This window comes from Pseudophryne corroboree, chromosome 6 (genome assembly GCF_028390025.1).
Source record: "Pseudophryne corroboree isolate aPseCor3 chromosome 6, aPseCor3.hap2, whole genome shotgun sequence".
NCBI lineage: Eukaryota > Metazoa > Chordata > Amphibia > Anura > Myobatrachidae > Pseudophryne > Pseudophryne corroboree.
In genome coordinates this window covers 816,260,156-816,274,375 of record NC_086449.1, presented here as the reverse complement: position 1 = coordinate 816,274,375, position 14,220 = coordinate 816,260,156, and the positions used below count along the sequence as shown (strand labels likewise).

The window sequence follows — 14,220 nt, the reverse complement described above, 5'->3', positions numbered from 1 at the left end:
TATTTTTGCAACCAGGACCGGCTCAAAGAGCCCGAGGCTGGTTTGGCTTAGGAGGGGGGACCCCACGCAATTTAAAAAAAAAATGTAAAACATTTCCCACCCCTTCCCACTGAAAAACATGCACGGATCTCATGGATCCGTGCATGCCTATCCAATCACGGTAAATAAAAATAGCAGGTCTGTTTTTTTTTAGCACTTTTTCACGAATTGTATTTCAGCACGGCACTGTTTGGCTATTGTCGGCAGTGTTTGTGATTTGCACTTTTTAGTAAATGACCGATTTCTACCAAATTGCAGGCGTATTTGACCGATGGTGTATTGATTCGTAATTTTTTCCTAGGACTTCCAAAATATTACGAATGCCCTCATCACTGCCGTGATTTTTGCTTAGTAAATTATCAAGATGACACTTTGAAGAAAAAACGGCATCTCGGTCAAAATCGGGACCTTAGTAAATATACCCCACAGACTTCAGTGTTATAAACAGAATATCATTTATTGAATACAGTTACATACTATAAGGAGACTTGGTAAAACAAAGGATAGATGTAGAACCCTTCTCTAGAATGATCTCTGGAATGGGAAATATAACGTAGCGGAGAATATAGGTCAGTGACTGTTACTGGTCGCTGTGGTCGCATCTTTGTTGGTTTCAGATATTTCCTGGGAAAGTTTATCTAACAGCTGCAGAACCAGAAATCATTTTACAGGGGGTAACGGTGCCGCACTCACCAGCGTCACCCTCCCTGCGACACTACCGGCAAGGTGAGCTTATGTACATATTAAAGTCTGCAATTTAATGGAAAATGTTCCGATTTATCAATACAGTTCCAATTAGCAGACCCCGAAAAGCAGGGGCGTATCCATTGTTCGGCGAGGATGGCACCAGGGGCTGGCTGGCAATGTTCAGCCCGGTGGGGGGGCAGACACAAGCAAGTGTCCCAGCGTTTCACAGGGAATGCAATGCAAAAATGGCCCTGGATCACTTCAGTTGCACTGGCCCAGATGGCACCCTGCCCCCCTGCCCAGCCAGACCCTGGATGGCACTCACCAGGGGCGCCATCTGAGGGAGGGCTCCGGTGCCACCCATGGCCATTTCTGTCTCTCATCACAGCCCTGTGCTACTCAGAAGCCTCAGAGCTGGCCGCCAGGAGGGGGCAGCAGCGAGCGCTGTCTGTCAATGACAGTGTGTAAAGTACAGCCAGACCCAAATGAAGGGGCATTCATGGTTGGTGGAGGGGCCCTTGCGGGTGAGGGGGGGGACACCTGCGGACACTCGTGGATGTGGGGGAGCACCCACGTGGTTGGGCATGGCCAAAACTGTCCAAAGTCCTTGGCAGCATATAGTCAATGATGACACAGTACAGGCTTATTGGTGCTGCAGTATGACAGGCAGGGGGACAGCTGTGTCCGAAAGCCTGTACTATAGTGTACATGACAGTAGAGACTCTGTAATGTAGCTCAGGAGCATTGGCGGAACTAGGGTGCAGGGGATACTGCTGCAATGTGGCCCAGCTGCTTGAGGGGCCTGAAGTCCGCGCGCTGCTCAGGGCCCAACAGTTTACTTCCTGGGAGGGTGGGAGGCTGAGTGCAGGGTGTAGAGCCGCCCGCAATGTGTGACTTGCCACACAGTACCACTGATGGTGAATCCCACTCTCCCCTACCATCTGTCTTTCTATGCCCCCCACTCCCCCTGTCTGTCTATGCTCTGCCCGGCCCCCAGCCACTTATCCATCTACAGTATGCCCCCATATGGTGTTCTGTCTGTCTATGTCATCCCACGTCTGTCGGTCCATCTATGCCCCCCATCTGTTTATGCCCCCATCTGTCTATGCCCAGCCCCCGTCCATCTATGCCCCCATATGGTGCTCGGTCTGTTTATCCCCCCACCCGTCCGTCTGTCAGTCAATGCCCCATATGGTGCTCTCTCTGTCCATCTATGCCCCCCGTCCGTCCGTCTATCCATTTATGCCCCAATATGGAGCTCTGTCTGTCTATGCCCCCACCCCCATCCATATATCCATCTATGCCCCCATATGGTGCTCTGACTGTCCGTCCATGTCCCGTCCTGTGCCTCTAGTGTCTCTCCTGCTCGCTCCTCCTCTCTCCCCCCATCTCTCCCTAACACTCTCTCTCTCTTGCTCCTTTCTCTCTGACTTTGTCTCTCTCCCTCCCTCTCTTTTCTGACACTGTCCTCCTTCTCTCCCTGACACGGTCCCTCTCTCTGACACTGTCTGTCTCCCCTCCCCCTCACCCTCCCCGGCACTACTCTCTCTCATTCTGTCTCTCTCTCACTGACACCCTATCTTTCCCTTTCTCTCCCGGAAACTCACTCACTCTCTCTTGCTCACCTCTTTTTCTCTCTCCCTGACACTCTCTCTCTCTCTCTCTCTCTCTCTGACACTCTCTCTCTCTCTCTCTGACACTGTCTCTCTCCCTCTCCCCTCCCCCTCTCTTTCCCTGGCCTTCTCTCTCTTATTCTGTTTCTCTCTGGTACTGATAACCCCTGTCTCCCTTTCTCTCCCTGAAACTCACTGATGGTGCCCATACACTTGTGAGATAATCGGTGATAACCTTCAATTTCGACCGGATCTGTGAGAGAGATCGAAGGATTGTATGCACATTTTAGGTACCTTGTGACGTGATGCGTGGGCATACCGGTCGAATCTCATGTCTCAAGATAGTATGTGCTGAACTGCCGGTGCGATGCCCGCGATGTCGCATCGCTGGGCATCGCACAAGTGTATGGGCACCATAACTCTCTCTTGCTCCCTTCTTTCTTTCTCTGTCCCTCCCTCCCTATATTATATCCAGGAGCATATCTACCCCTTGGCCAGGATGGCACTCACCAGGGGCACCAGCAGAGGAGGGATGCCACCGGCGGTGCCACCCATGGCCAGCGGGTAAAATTACATAGTAGAGGCAGGTGGTGGGCTACTATTGCTTCCAGCCGTGGGCTTGGGGAGGGAAAACAGGGGATGATATTTCCTATGTCCGGAGGTGATGACATTCCAATGGGAGCTGGAGCGCACACACTGTGGGGCATAATGTGTATAAGGGGCACTACTGTGTGGCATAATGTGTATAAGGGGCACTACTGTGTAGAGTAATGATAATAAGGGGCTCTAGCATGTGGCACAACTTGTATAAGGAATACTACTGTGTGGCGTAATGTGAATAATGGACACCACTGTGTTGTGTAATGTAAGTCAGAGGAACTACTGTGTGGCGAAATTTGAATTGGGGGTTACTATTGTGTGGCCACATGCCTTTTTTGGCTTTCCCCATTTCAAATATGGGGTAGGGTCACCAGTCCCTTACTTTGCCAGGGGTGCTCGGACCACTAGATACACCCCTGCTGAAAAAGGGCATGTTTTATGGACAGATGGGGTAAGATTTGGGTGATTTGGGCAGGGTTTTGTCAGAGAAGGTGGGGTATGAACAGACTGATGTGGGCCTTATTCTTTCCAGATTTTGCATATGTAAATGTTAGGAGGTATGTTCTTATACCGAGACAGTACATGGTGGTATAGATGAGGGTGGTATAGATGGTGAGTGCTGTATATTAAGTACATTTATAATATAAAATAATAATAGTGACTATGCTTAATGATTCTGTCAAATATCACAATAGTAAAGATATTGAGGCATGCTGGGAGTTGTAGTCCAACCCATCTTGTATTATCGGTGGAACAGTCAGTCTTAAACTACAATTCCCAGTAGGTGGAGATTTTATAATACAACACCCCATTCACCACCTCTATACATAACAGCCAACAGGAGCAAGTGATGCACACCGGCTGACCGACAGATATTGCAGCCAATCACAGCGCTAAGTGAGTCAGAGGCGGATAAATCACACAGAAATGTACTGTATATATATTCAGCGGCGGCTTTTACCTTTGGTGGGCAGGGGGCTGCCGCTGACCGTGTAGGAGAGAGAGGTTAGAGTGCCGTCCCCATCCAGCCGGGTTCCGGGGCCTGCGCAATGGGTCTGGCAGGCGCCGGGACCTGCACATGCGCATATGCGCTGGCTTATGTGGGCATGTGAATACCCCCCGGTTTCTAAGGGCTGCATCAGCTGCAGCCCCTAGAAGCAGGGGAGGGCTGACGATGAGGCAGGGAGTGGCTTCCAACATAAAGCCAGCTCTCTGCTGATCGCAGCCTGGTCTGGCAGTCCCGGAGGGAGAATACACCTCCTAATGGGACTGCCTATCCTGCGGGTGACTGGCAGGTAGGACTTCCAATAAGAAGTCACTGCCAGTCACAGTGAAGCCAGTGCAGTCACGGACTGCATCTGGCTTCAGTGACGCTGGAGGATTTTAGCTGGGGTTGCTGCAGTTCTGCAGCCCATAGGCAAAATCCGCCACTGTATATATTTATAATGACAGTTTCTAATGCTGGGTACACACCTAGTCAACTTGATGGCGGATCCGCCGTTGTGCCGATAAAGCAAACAATTCAGGTAGGTATATACACTTACTAATCAGCCGCTCAATGGGCCTAATTCAGACTTGATCGCTCGCTAGTGTTTTTTTGCAGTGCAGCGAGCAGATAGACCCCACCTATGGGGGGGAGTGTATTTTTGCTTTGCAAGTGTGCGATCGCATGTGCAGCCGAGCGGTACAAAAAAGTTTTGTGCAGTTTCTGCGCAGCCCAGAACTTACTCAGCCGCTGCGATCACTTCAGCCTGTCCGGTCCCGGAATTGACGTCAGACACCCACCCTGCAAACGCTTGGACACGCCTGCGTTTTACCAAACACTCCCAGAAAACTGTCAGTTGTCACCCACAAACGCCCTCTTCCTGTCAATCTCCTTGCGATCGGCTGTGCGAATGGATTCTTCGTAAAACCCATCGCACAGCAACGATCCGCTTTGTACCCGTGTGTGTCATACGCATGCGCAGTTCTGACCTGATCACACTGCTATAAAAAACGCTAGCGAGCGATCATGTTTTAATGACCCCCAATGTGTCGTCCTGTCATCACAGCTACGTTGGCATTTGAATTTGCCCATCCAGCTTTGACGTCAGTGCCTGCAGCAAGTGTATGGGCAATTGCCGGACCACCCGTACACACAACCAGATGAGCCAATATATCTGCAGATATATCGCCCATTGGTTGTGCTACACAGCCCATGTGATATGTCCTTAAAAGACATTGTTCACAGACATATCAGGTGTACACACCCACCTACTGGCTATTGATACATATCGGCCAATATATCGCCTAGTGTGTACCCAGCATAACACAGCAACAAGAAAACAAATCCATGCACACTGGTGACACTAGAGGAGGGAGTCAGCTATAGCTCCATCCACTGCTTCATTCTATTGGCTTAGGGTCCCATAGGTTATATTCCCCTCCCTGTGATGTCACCAGTCTGTGGGCCAATTTCTTATTGTAATATCACTCAGCAACTGACTCCCCCACATATAGTTATACACCCGATCCCTACCCATAATGCAGCATGGAGGGGCTCAGTGAGGGCGGCAGTGTAGGTGTGTAAGTGTCTTATGGGGTCACACAGAGCATAAAAGGACAGCTGTCCTGCCTCATAATCCAGATATACCCTCACTCTGTCACAGGGGAAAAGACCAGGTAACCGGATTACTGTACTGTCATGTATCACGGAGTACTGATAATTCCACCCACTCCTACACAGACACCAGGACTTGTTATTATATCCAATGAATGACTGCTTTCCTTTCCTGCCTATACTGGGATAACACATCCCCACCATCCACCCTACAGATTTGCTGACATCCACTTCCCAGTAATGTCGCCCTAAGGAAAATCTCCTGGTGCTTATTACCTGATCACACTGAAATCTCTCTGGTGTTACTGGGTGATTCTGGTTTGGTGAGCAGGATGCAGTTTTCCCATCATCTGATATCTGTATATTATTACCAGCTGTGGCTACATCCAGAAATATGTCTATAGCTTCCTGCACAAAGACCCCTGTATCTATACCTGTTATTATATCAGATTCTATATCATTACCAGCTATGGTTACATCCAGTAATATGTCTGTAGCCTCCTGCACATAGATCCTTGTATTTATACCTGTTATTGTAACAGATAATTTGTGTAATTCCCCCAAGATGAGACCCACATCCAGATCTCCTGCACCGCGGACCTGGGTATCATGTCTCTCTGTGTCCTCAGTATCACACAAGTCCCCTGTGTCTGGTTCCTGTAAGACAGTCACCGGGTCAGACATGTTACACAGCTCCTCAATGTGACGCATCTTCCTGGACAGCTCGTCCTTCTTTATTTCCAGCTGCTGGATCAGATCAGAGACTGAGAGTGGAATGAGCTGTTCCTGCCTGCAGATCTCACTCAGGACTCTCTTCTCCAGGTCTTCCAGGTGTCTCCTGATGTCTCTGAACAGGGCAGTGACTGTCTCTGTTACACCAGTTGCTTTTCCCTGATATTCTCTCCTGCGCTCCTGCAGTCTCTGGACTCTTTTCTCAGTCTCCTCTCTCTTTGTGGTCAGTTTCTGCAGAACATCTCTCAGCTTCTCCTTCTTCTTCTCAGAGGCCTCATCCATTGACTCCATCTGATGTCCTCTGTGATCCCCAATCACACAGCAGGACACACAGATACAGGCAGCGTCCTCAGTGCAGTAATACTCCAGGACCTTCTTATGGACGGAGCATTTCCTGTTCCCCAGGGCAGTGGTGGGATCACATAAGACATGTTCTGCAGACTTGCTGTGTACTCTCAGGTGTTTATCACACAGAGAAGCCTCACACAGCAGACAGGATTTAGCAGCAGGTACAGGAGAGTCCACACAGTAAGTGCAGAAGATCCCAGTCTCCTCCTGATCTGGCCGAGTAGACAGGAAACGCCCCACTATGTTACACAGCGTTATGTTCCTCTGCAGTACAGGACGCTCCTGCCACACTGCTCTGCATTCAGGACAAGTATAAGCTCCAGCCCCCTCCTGTGTATCCAGCGCACGATCAATACAGACCCGGCAGAAGTTGTGGCCACATCTCAGGGTTACAGGATCAGTATAAATGCTCAGGCAGATAGAACAGTCCAGCTCCTGTCTCAGATCAGCAGACGCCATCGCTGGAAGCAGAAAAGGGAAATAACAGTGAAAGTCTCTGACGCTCGGATGCCAGTGAGGTCACATTCTGCACACAGGGGGAGGGGGAGCTGTCACTTAGATACCAGTGACTTTTACATTCTCTATCAGAATTAATTCATTTATACTAAGGCACTGGAGCTAACACATAAAATAACAGTTTACTTAATCAAAAATTATAGTTACAACTAGATATACTAAAAATGCATGAATAACAATTTGTTTAATTTCTGATCGGTTTATACAAAAAGAGAAAAAGAAAGAATGTTGAGAAAATAGATAAAACTTAACTTTTAATAATACTTAATATAAATTATAAACTCTTATATAATAAAAGCAAAATAATTTTTTATGAATAGGCAAATTTTTGTACTTGAATAAGCCAAAGGTAAAAAAATATTCATGTTCTCCTAGATGGTATCGCCAGTCCTGATGTGGGGCTTGAAAAATCGCTGATGTTCAGACTGTATATTACCATCAGAGTACTGGTAAATTATATAATCTGATCGCATCAATAACCCGGGTTATTGACGGTTGTTGCCGGATCGACTCGGCTCAAGGTGCAGTGTGAAAGCACCAAAGTGAATATCCTGGGACAAGCAACCTGGCATTTCAACCCTGGTTAAAAGAAGGGTTAAACATGGGTCGTACCGGGTCGCTGTGCAGTGAGAAAGCCTCTGACCTGGGTTATTCAACTCGGGTCTCAGAAAAAGGTGCTGATTGGCTGTATGTGTCAGCTCAGAGCAGTCCCCAGCCCCGCCTCTTATTTCCTTTCTGACCTCATCAGTGTGAGCCAGAAAAGTCCATTTTAAATCACATCACAGTGTTTAACATGCGTGGGCCGGGTTTAGGGTGAAAGGCACCAACCCGGGTTGAAACTGTAATGTGAAGGGGTCTGAGTCTTAGCGGTATGAGTGTATTCTACAAAGTAGAGGAAAAGAGCCTTAGCCCATGGATGATAACAGATGTCAAATATCCTGGGATGGCACTTTGTTCCAATAACTCCTAATCTGTGTGTTTCTCTTTGGGACAGAAATGTATCATTAATTGATCCTTTATCACAATATTGTCATCAAAAATTGTGGGTATTTTGAGTGAAACAGATATAAAGCTACTGTACAAGGCTGAAAATTTAGTTTTCTGTACAGTAAATTCAAGGTTTTTATGCAGGAGAAAAGTATAATCCTAGTGGAGCATCAAACACATGCGTCATTTGTCACAGCACAGAAACCAGCCATTAATCACCACGCTGCAAATGAATAGGCTGAATATTGGGGGTCACTCTGAGTTGATCGCTCGCTAGCTACTTTTAGCAGCCGTGCAAACGCATTGTCGCCGCCCACTGTGGAGCGTATTTTCGCTTTGCAGAAGTGCAAACGCTTGTGCAGCAGAGCGCCTGCAAAATAATTTTGCGCAAAACAAGACCAGCCCTGTAGTTACTCTTCGTGTGCGTTGATTCTAACGACGAAGGGATGGTCTTTGACGTCACACACCCACCCAGCGTCTGCACAGCCACGCCTGCGTTTTCCCCAACATGCCTGCGTTTTTCTAAGCACTCCCTGAAAACGGTGGGTTGACACCAAGAAACGCCCACTTCATGTCAATCTTCCTGCGTTGTGCCGTGTGACTGAAAGCTTTGCTAGAACCTGTGCAAAACCTCAAAGGACTTTGTACCCGTACGTCGCGCGTGTGCATCGCGGTGCATACGCATGCGCAGAAATGCAGATTTTTAGCCTGAACACTGCACTGCGAACAACGGCAGCTAGCGATCAACTCGGAATGACCCCCATTGTATTGCTATTTGGTGAGATTTGTGCTCCTTGCATTTGTGTATGGTTCACAAAGGTCTGCTAAATTTGGACACAAAGAAGTTTGAGAATCTCTCATGTAAGGTGTGGAACCTTTACGTCTGCTTTTCACCACAGGAAAGTTACTGAACCTGGTATTCCCAGGTGGTCCTCCGTCCAGGTACTAACCAGGTCTGTCACAGATTAGCTTCCGAGATCGGATGAGATTGGGTGTGTCGGATGACGTATGGCAGTAACTTGATGAATGAGAGAGTCTGTGTTCCACTGAATGTACTTCTGCTTTCCAAATGGGTGTGCTCACATCTCTGTTACCTTAGTATTGCAGAGACAAGAACTGGCACATTTGGATGATAAGGTACATAGAAATTAAGATTTTATCAAGGAGAAGGCTACGTAATAAGAGAAAAAGAGGTCCGGGCTGATACTTCTGCTTTCTCATGGCCATATAGCGTGATAGAGGACAATGGATGAGAGAGTACAAAGCAAAGAGTCTTTTTGGAAAAGATAAGACAAGATAACAAGAGTCCAATTGCAGTAGTGGTTGGAGCTGATGACTACATGGACTTGTGCAATTATTTATTTGGGTGTGGTGTTGTTGGCAAGTTTTCCAATCATGGAACAGCACACTATTACTAATGGTGGCAGACTATGCCAAGCCTAAGAACAAGGAAGGTCATTTCGAGTTGATCGTAGCTGAGCAAAATTTAGCACAGCTACGATCATCTTCCCTGACATACGGGGGGACGCCCAGCACAGGGCTAGTCTGCACCGCAAGTCAGTGCGGCGATCCCCCCCTTCCCGCACAAATACAAAAGCATTGCACAGCGTAGATGCTTTTGTGTTTCAGGAGTAACTCCCAGCCAGCGCAACTCCTGCGGCTGGCTGGGAGTTGTTTGTCGCTGCCGCTGGCCGCAGCGGCTGCGTGAGACATCACACAGCCGCCGCGGCCCTCCCCCCCAACGGTACGGCCACACCTGCGTTGGCTGGACCGCGCCTCCTAAACGGCGGCTTAACGCCGCCGTTCAGCCCCCTCCCGCCCAGCGTCCGCCTTGGTCTCAGAGGCAATCGCTAGGCAGCGACGACTGCCATGCGCCGGTGCATGTGCGGTTCAGACCCGATCGCTGCGACAAACTGCAGCGATCGATCGGGTCGGAATGACCCCCAATATCACGAGTATGAATTGCAGTCTAACTCCTTGAGTCTACCTATATATAATACTACGTGCTTTATCGCGCCCTACGGGCGCTCTTCACACCGTCGTAAGGGGCTATGCCCCCTTAACCCTTGCACGCCTTTCTGGGGTTCAATATTTGTATTATATGGAGTATTACCTGCATTCCTTTGTTAGTGGTTAAATATTGCACAATGAAAGGGAGTGCGATGGTGAAGGAGGCGCAGCCCCTTGCGATGGCGTGAACAGCACCTGCAGGGCATGATGTACAGAATGTAGCGGGTGCCGGGGGGACTGCGGATGGGGGAGGGTGTCTGTAGATGCTGCGGGTGGAGGGGGGGCGGAAGCGGGGGGGGGGGGGGGGGGCGGATGGGAAAGGGTCGGGAGGTGCTGCGGGTGGGGGAGGGGCAGAGGAGTGGGGGCTGCAGATGGGGGAGGGGTCTGGAGGCACTGTAAGTGGGGGAGTGGCAGGGGTGCCACGAGTTGGAGAGGGGCAGGTGCCGGGATGTTGCGGATGGGTGAAGGGTTCCGTAGGTGCTGTGGGATGGGGAGGGGCGGGGAGGGGGGTAGGGGGTCTGGAGGCGCCGTGGGTAGGGGAGGGGCAGGTACGGGTGGTGCGGCGGATGGGATAGGGGGTCCGGAGGTGCAGGTGCGGGGGTGCCATGGGTGGGGGAGGGGTGGGTGAGGGGGGAACAGCAGATGGAGGAGGGTGTCTGCAGATGCTGCGGGTGGAGGGGGGCAGGTGTGGGGGGAGACATATATGGGGGGTGGATGGTGGAGTGGGTCTGGAGGTGCTGTGGGTGGTGGAGGGGCGGAGGAGTGGGAGCCACGGGTGGTGTAGGGGGTCTGGAGGCACAGCGTGTGGGGAAGGGTGGAGTGCCGCATGTGGTGGAGGGGAAGGTGCGGAGGTGTGGTGCATTGAGGAGGGGTCTGGATACGCTGCGGGTACTGTACCTGCCAAAAAGGTAGTTGGAGGGCATGCAGTAACAGGGCCAGGACAGGGGTGACAGGGTCAGAACAGGGGTGACGGGGCCAGGACAGGGGTGACAGGGTCAGAACAGGGGTGATGGGGCCAGGACAGGTGTGAGAGGGTCAGAACAGGGGTGACGGGGCCAGGACAGGGGTGACGGGGCAAGGACAGGGGTGACGAGGCCAGGACAGGGGCGACAGGGCTAGGACAGGGGTGACAGGGGCAGGGTAGGGGCGGCAGGACTAGGACAGGGGTGACAGGGCCAGTATAGGGTTGACAGGGCAAGCACAGGGGTGACAGGGCCAGGATAGGGGTAACAGAGCCAGGATAAGGGTGACAGGGCCAGGATAAGGGTGACAGGGCAAGGCCAGGGGTGACAGGGCCAGGATAAGGGTGACAGGGCCAGGATACGGGTGAAAGGGCAAGCACAGGGGTGACAGGGCCAGGATAAGGGTGACAGGGCCAGGATAGGGGTGACAGGGCCAGGATAAGGGTGACAGGGCAAGGCCAGGGGTGACAGGGACATGACAGAACACAGGGCACGGGAGAGATTGGTATTAGGGACAAAACAGTGGTGACAGACAGATGTGTATTACCGGAGGCTGCTGCTGCTGTTCCACTCCAACCTGTTGGGATCTGCTGCTGGTGGAGACTTGGCATGGCTGACTCTCTCAGGCTGGAGTCCTGCTTCCTCTGCCCGTCCGCATCCCTCCCCCCCTCCTCAGTCACACACCGCAGACCTCGCGCAGCTGCCGGGCAATGTGGTAATGGGAGACTGGGAGTGACTGGTTAGCCCCCAGGAGACGCTGCGACTGGAGGGAGGAGGGGGTCATAGCATGCACACGGCGAGGACCTCGCGGCTGCTGGGCACTGTGGTAAGGGGAGACTGGGAGTGACTGGTTAGCCCCCAGGAGACGCTGCGGCTGGAGGGAGGAGCAGTGCCGTAACTAGGCATTTTAGCGCTGTGTGCAAGAAACGGCAGTGGCGCCCCCCCCCCATGCAAGACAGGGGCAGTGTGCGCCGTAGGCGCGTGAAAAATTTAGAGGGGCGTGGCTTCATGGGGAAGGGGCGTGGCCACAAAATAATAGCAATTCATACTACGGTGCACAGTAGTCTACATTATTCAAATTACGCTGCACAGTAGCGCCACTACACCAGGTAGAGCCCCTTTTATACATTACAGCAGACAGCATCCTCCTTTTGACACATTACAGCAGACAGTCCCCCTTTTTACACATTACAGCAGACAGCGTCCCCGTTTATACACATTACGGCAGACGGTGTCCCCCTTTATACACATTGCGGCAGCCAGGCCCCCTTTTTACACATTACGGGAGCCAGTCCCCCTTTTTACACATTGCGGCAGCCAGGCCCCCTTTTTACACATTACGGCAGCCAGTCCCCCTTTTTACACATTGCAGCAGCCAGTCCCCCTTTTTACACATTGCGGCAGACAGTCCCCCTTTTTACACAATGCGGCAGCCAGTCCCCCTTTTTACACATTGCGGCAGCCAGTCCCCCTTTTTACACAATGCGGCAGCCAGGACCCCTTTTTACACAATGCGGCAGCCAGGACCCCTTTTTACACATTGCAGGAGCCAGTCCCCCTTTTTACACAATGCGGCAGCCAGGACCCCTTTTTACACAATGCGGCAGCCAGGACCCCTTTTTACACATTATGGCAGCCAGGCCCCTTTTTTACACATTACGGCAGACAGTCCCCCTTTTTACACATTGCAGCAGCCAGTCCCCCTTTTTACACAATGCGGCAGCCAGGACCCCTTTTTACACATTGCAGGAGCCAGTCCCCCTTTTTACACAATGCGGCAGCCAGGACCCCTTTTTACACATTGCAGGAGCCAGTCCCCCTTTTTACACAATGCGGCAGCCAGGACCCCTTTTTACACAATGCGGCAGCCAGGACCCCTTTTTACACATTGCAGGAGCCAGTCCCCCTTTTTACACAATGCGGCAGCCAGGACCCCTTTTTACACAATGCGGCAGCTAGGACCCCTTTTTACACATTACGGCAGACAGTCCCCCTTTTTACACATTGCAGCAGCCAGTCCCCCTTTTTACACATTGCGGCAGCCAGTCCCCCTTTTTACACAATGCGGCAGCCAGGACCCCTTTTTACACAATGCGGCAGCCAGGACCCCTTTTTACACATTGCGGCAGCCAGTCCCCCTTTTTACACAATGCGGCAGCCAGGACCCCTTTTTACACATTATGGCAGACGGTGTCCCCCTAAAAGAGAGAGAGAGAGAGAGAGAGAGAGAGAGATACTTACCTGACAGGCTCCTCGTGCTGGCAGCTCCCTCGGTGCAGGCAGTGAGGTGAGAAGGAAGAGGAGGGAGGGGGAGCAGGGAGCCGCAGCAGCGCTATTTGATTGGTAGTAAGCGCCGCTGCAGCATCCCCCTCTTCTTCTGTATTGGCTGCCTGGCGCTGCTGTGGATGCTGGGATGAAGGAACCGCAGTGAAGAAGCGTGGAGTGTGCTAGAAAGTGACGCTCCTCCGCGCCAGAGAGCCCCTGCTATGCTGATGTGGGGGGTCAAGCACACAGTGAGCCGGTGCCCGTCTGTCTGTACGGCATACCCCCTCACACACCGCCATACCTCCCAACTGTCCCGGGGGTCCGGCAGCAGAGCCGGATTAGGGGGGGCAGGGGGTATGTACCGTTGGCCCCACAGTTTTAGGGGGTCCCCCGGCTGGAGTAGCTCTGTCCCAGCTCTGAAGCTCCCCCGTCCTGCCAGCAACAGTGGCAGCATTGTGCTACAGTCAGCACACGCTGCTGCATGTTGACAGGTCTGTGGTGTTGCTGCCTCTCTGCTTTCTTCTGCCTGTGCGGGTGTGTAGGGGGGAGCGACCACCTCCTCTGGATTTACCCATAGCTGAGGGGCCAAAATTCCATATAAAAAAAAAAGTCCCGGAATTTGCATAAGGGGGTGTAACCATGCAGGCGCGATTAGGCCACGCCCACAGCCCCACAGCAGGCACAGCAATGAGATAGGGCCCCCCTGTCTCAAGTGCCCTGGGCCCCCCGGACTCATAATCCGCCCCTGGAGGCATGTCTGCAGCTCACAGAGCGCTGGGCATGCCCCCTCACTGACGAAAACGGGGACCCTCCGCGAAGCCACGCCCCTTTTTCATTGGTCATGTCCCCTTTTCGCCGCACG

At 51.7% G+C, this 14,220-nt stretch overlaps 1 protein-coding gene and 1 pseudogene across 1 annotated transcript in view; both read right to left on the bottom strand.

Moving 5' to 3' along the window:
* Nucleotides 1-475: 475 nt before the first annotated feature.
* LOC134933715 (E3 ubiquitin/ISG15 ligase TRIM25-like) overlaps nt 476-14,220 on the bottom strand; it is a 52,370-nt gene continuing 38,625 nt past the window's right edge. Inside the window, exon 2 of the mRNA XM_063929116.1 lies at nt 476-7,079. Within this exon, the coding sequence (XP_063785186.1) occupies nt 5,413-7,077 (1,665 nt within the window). The 5' untranslated portion in view covers nt 7,078-7,079 and the 3' untranslated portion in view covers nt 476-5,412. The remainder of the gene's footprint in view (nt 7,080-14,220) is intronic.
* LOC134937604 (5S ribosomal RNA) lies at nt 9,023-9,141 on the bottom strand (annotated as a pseudogene).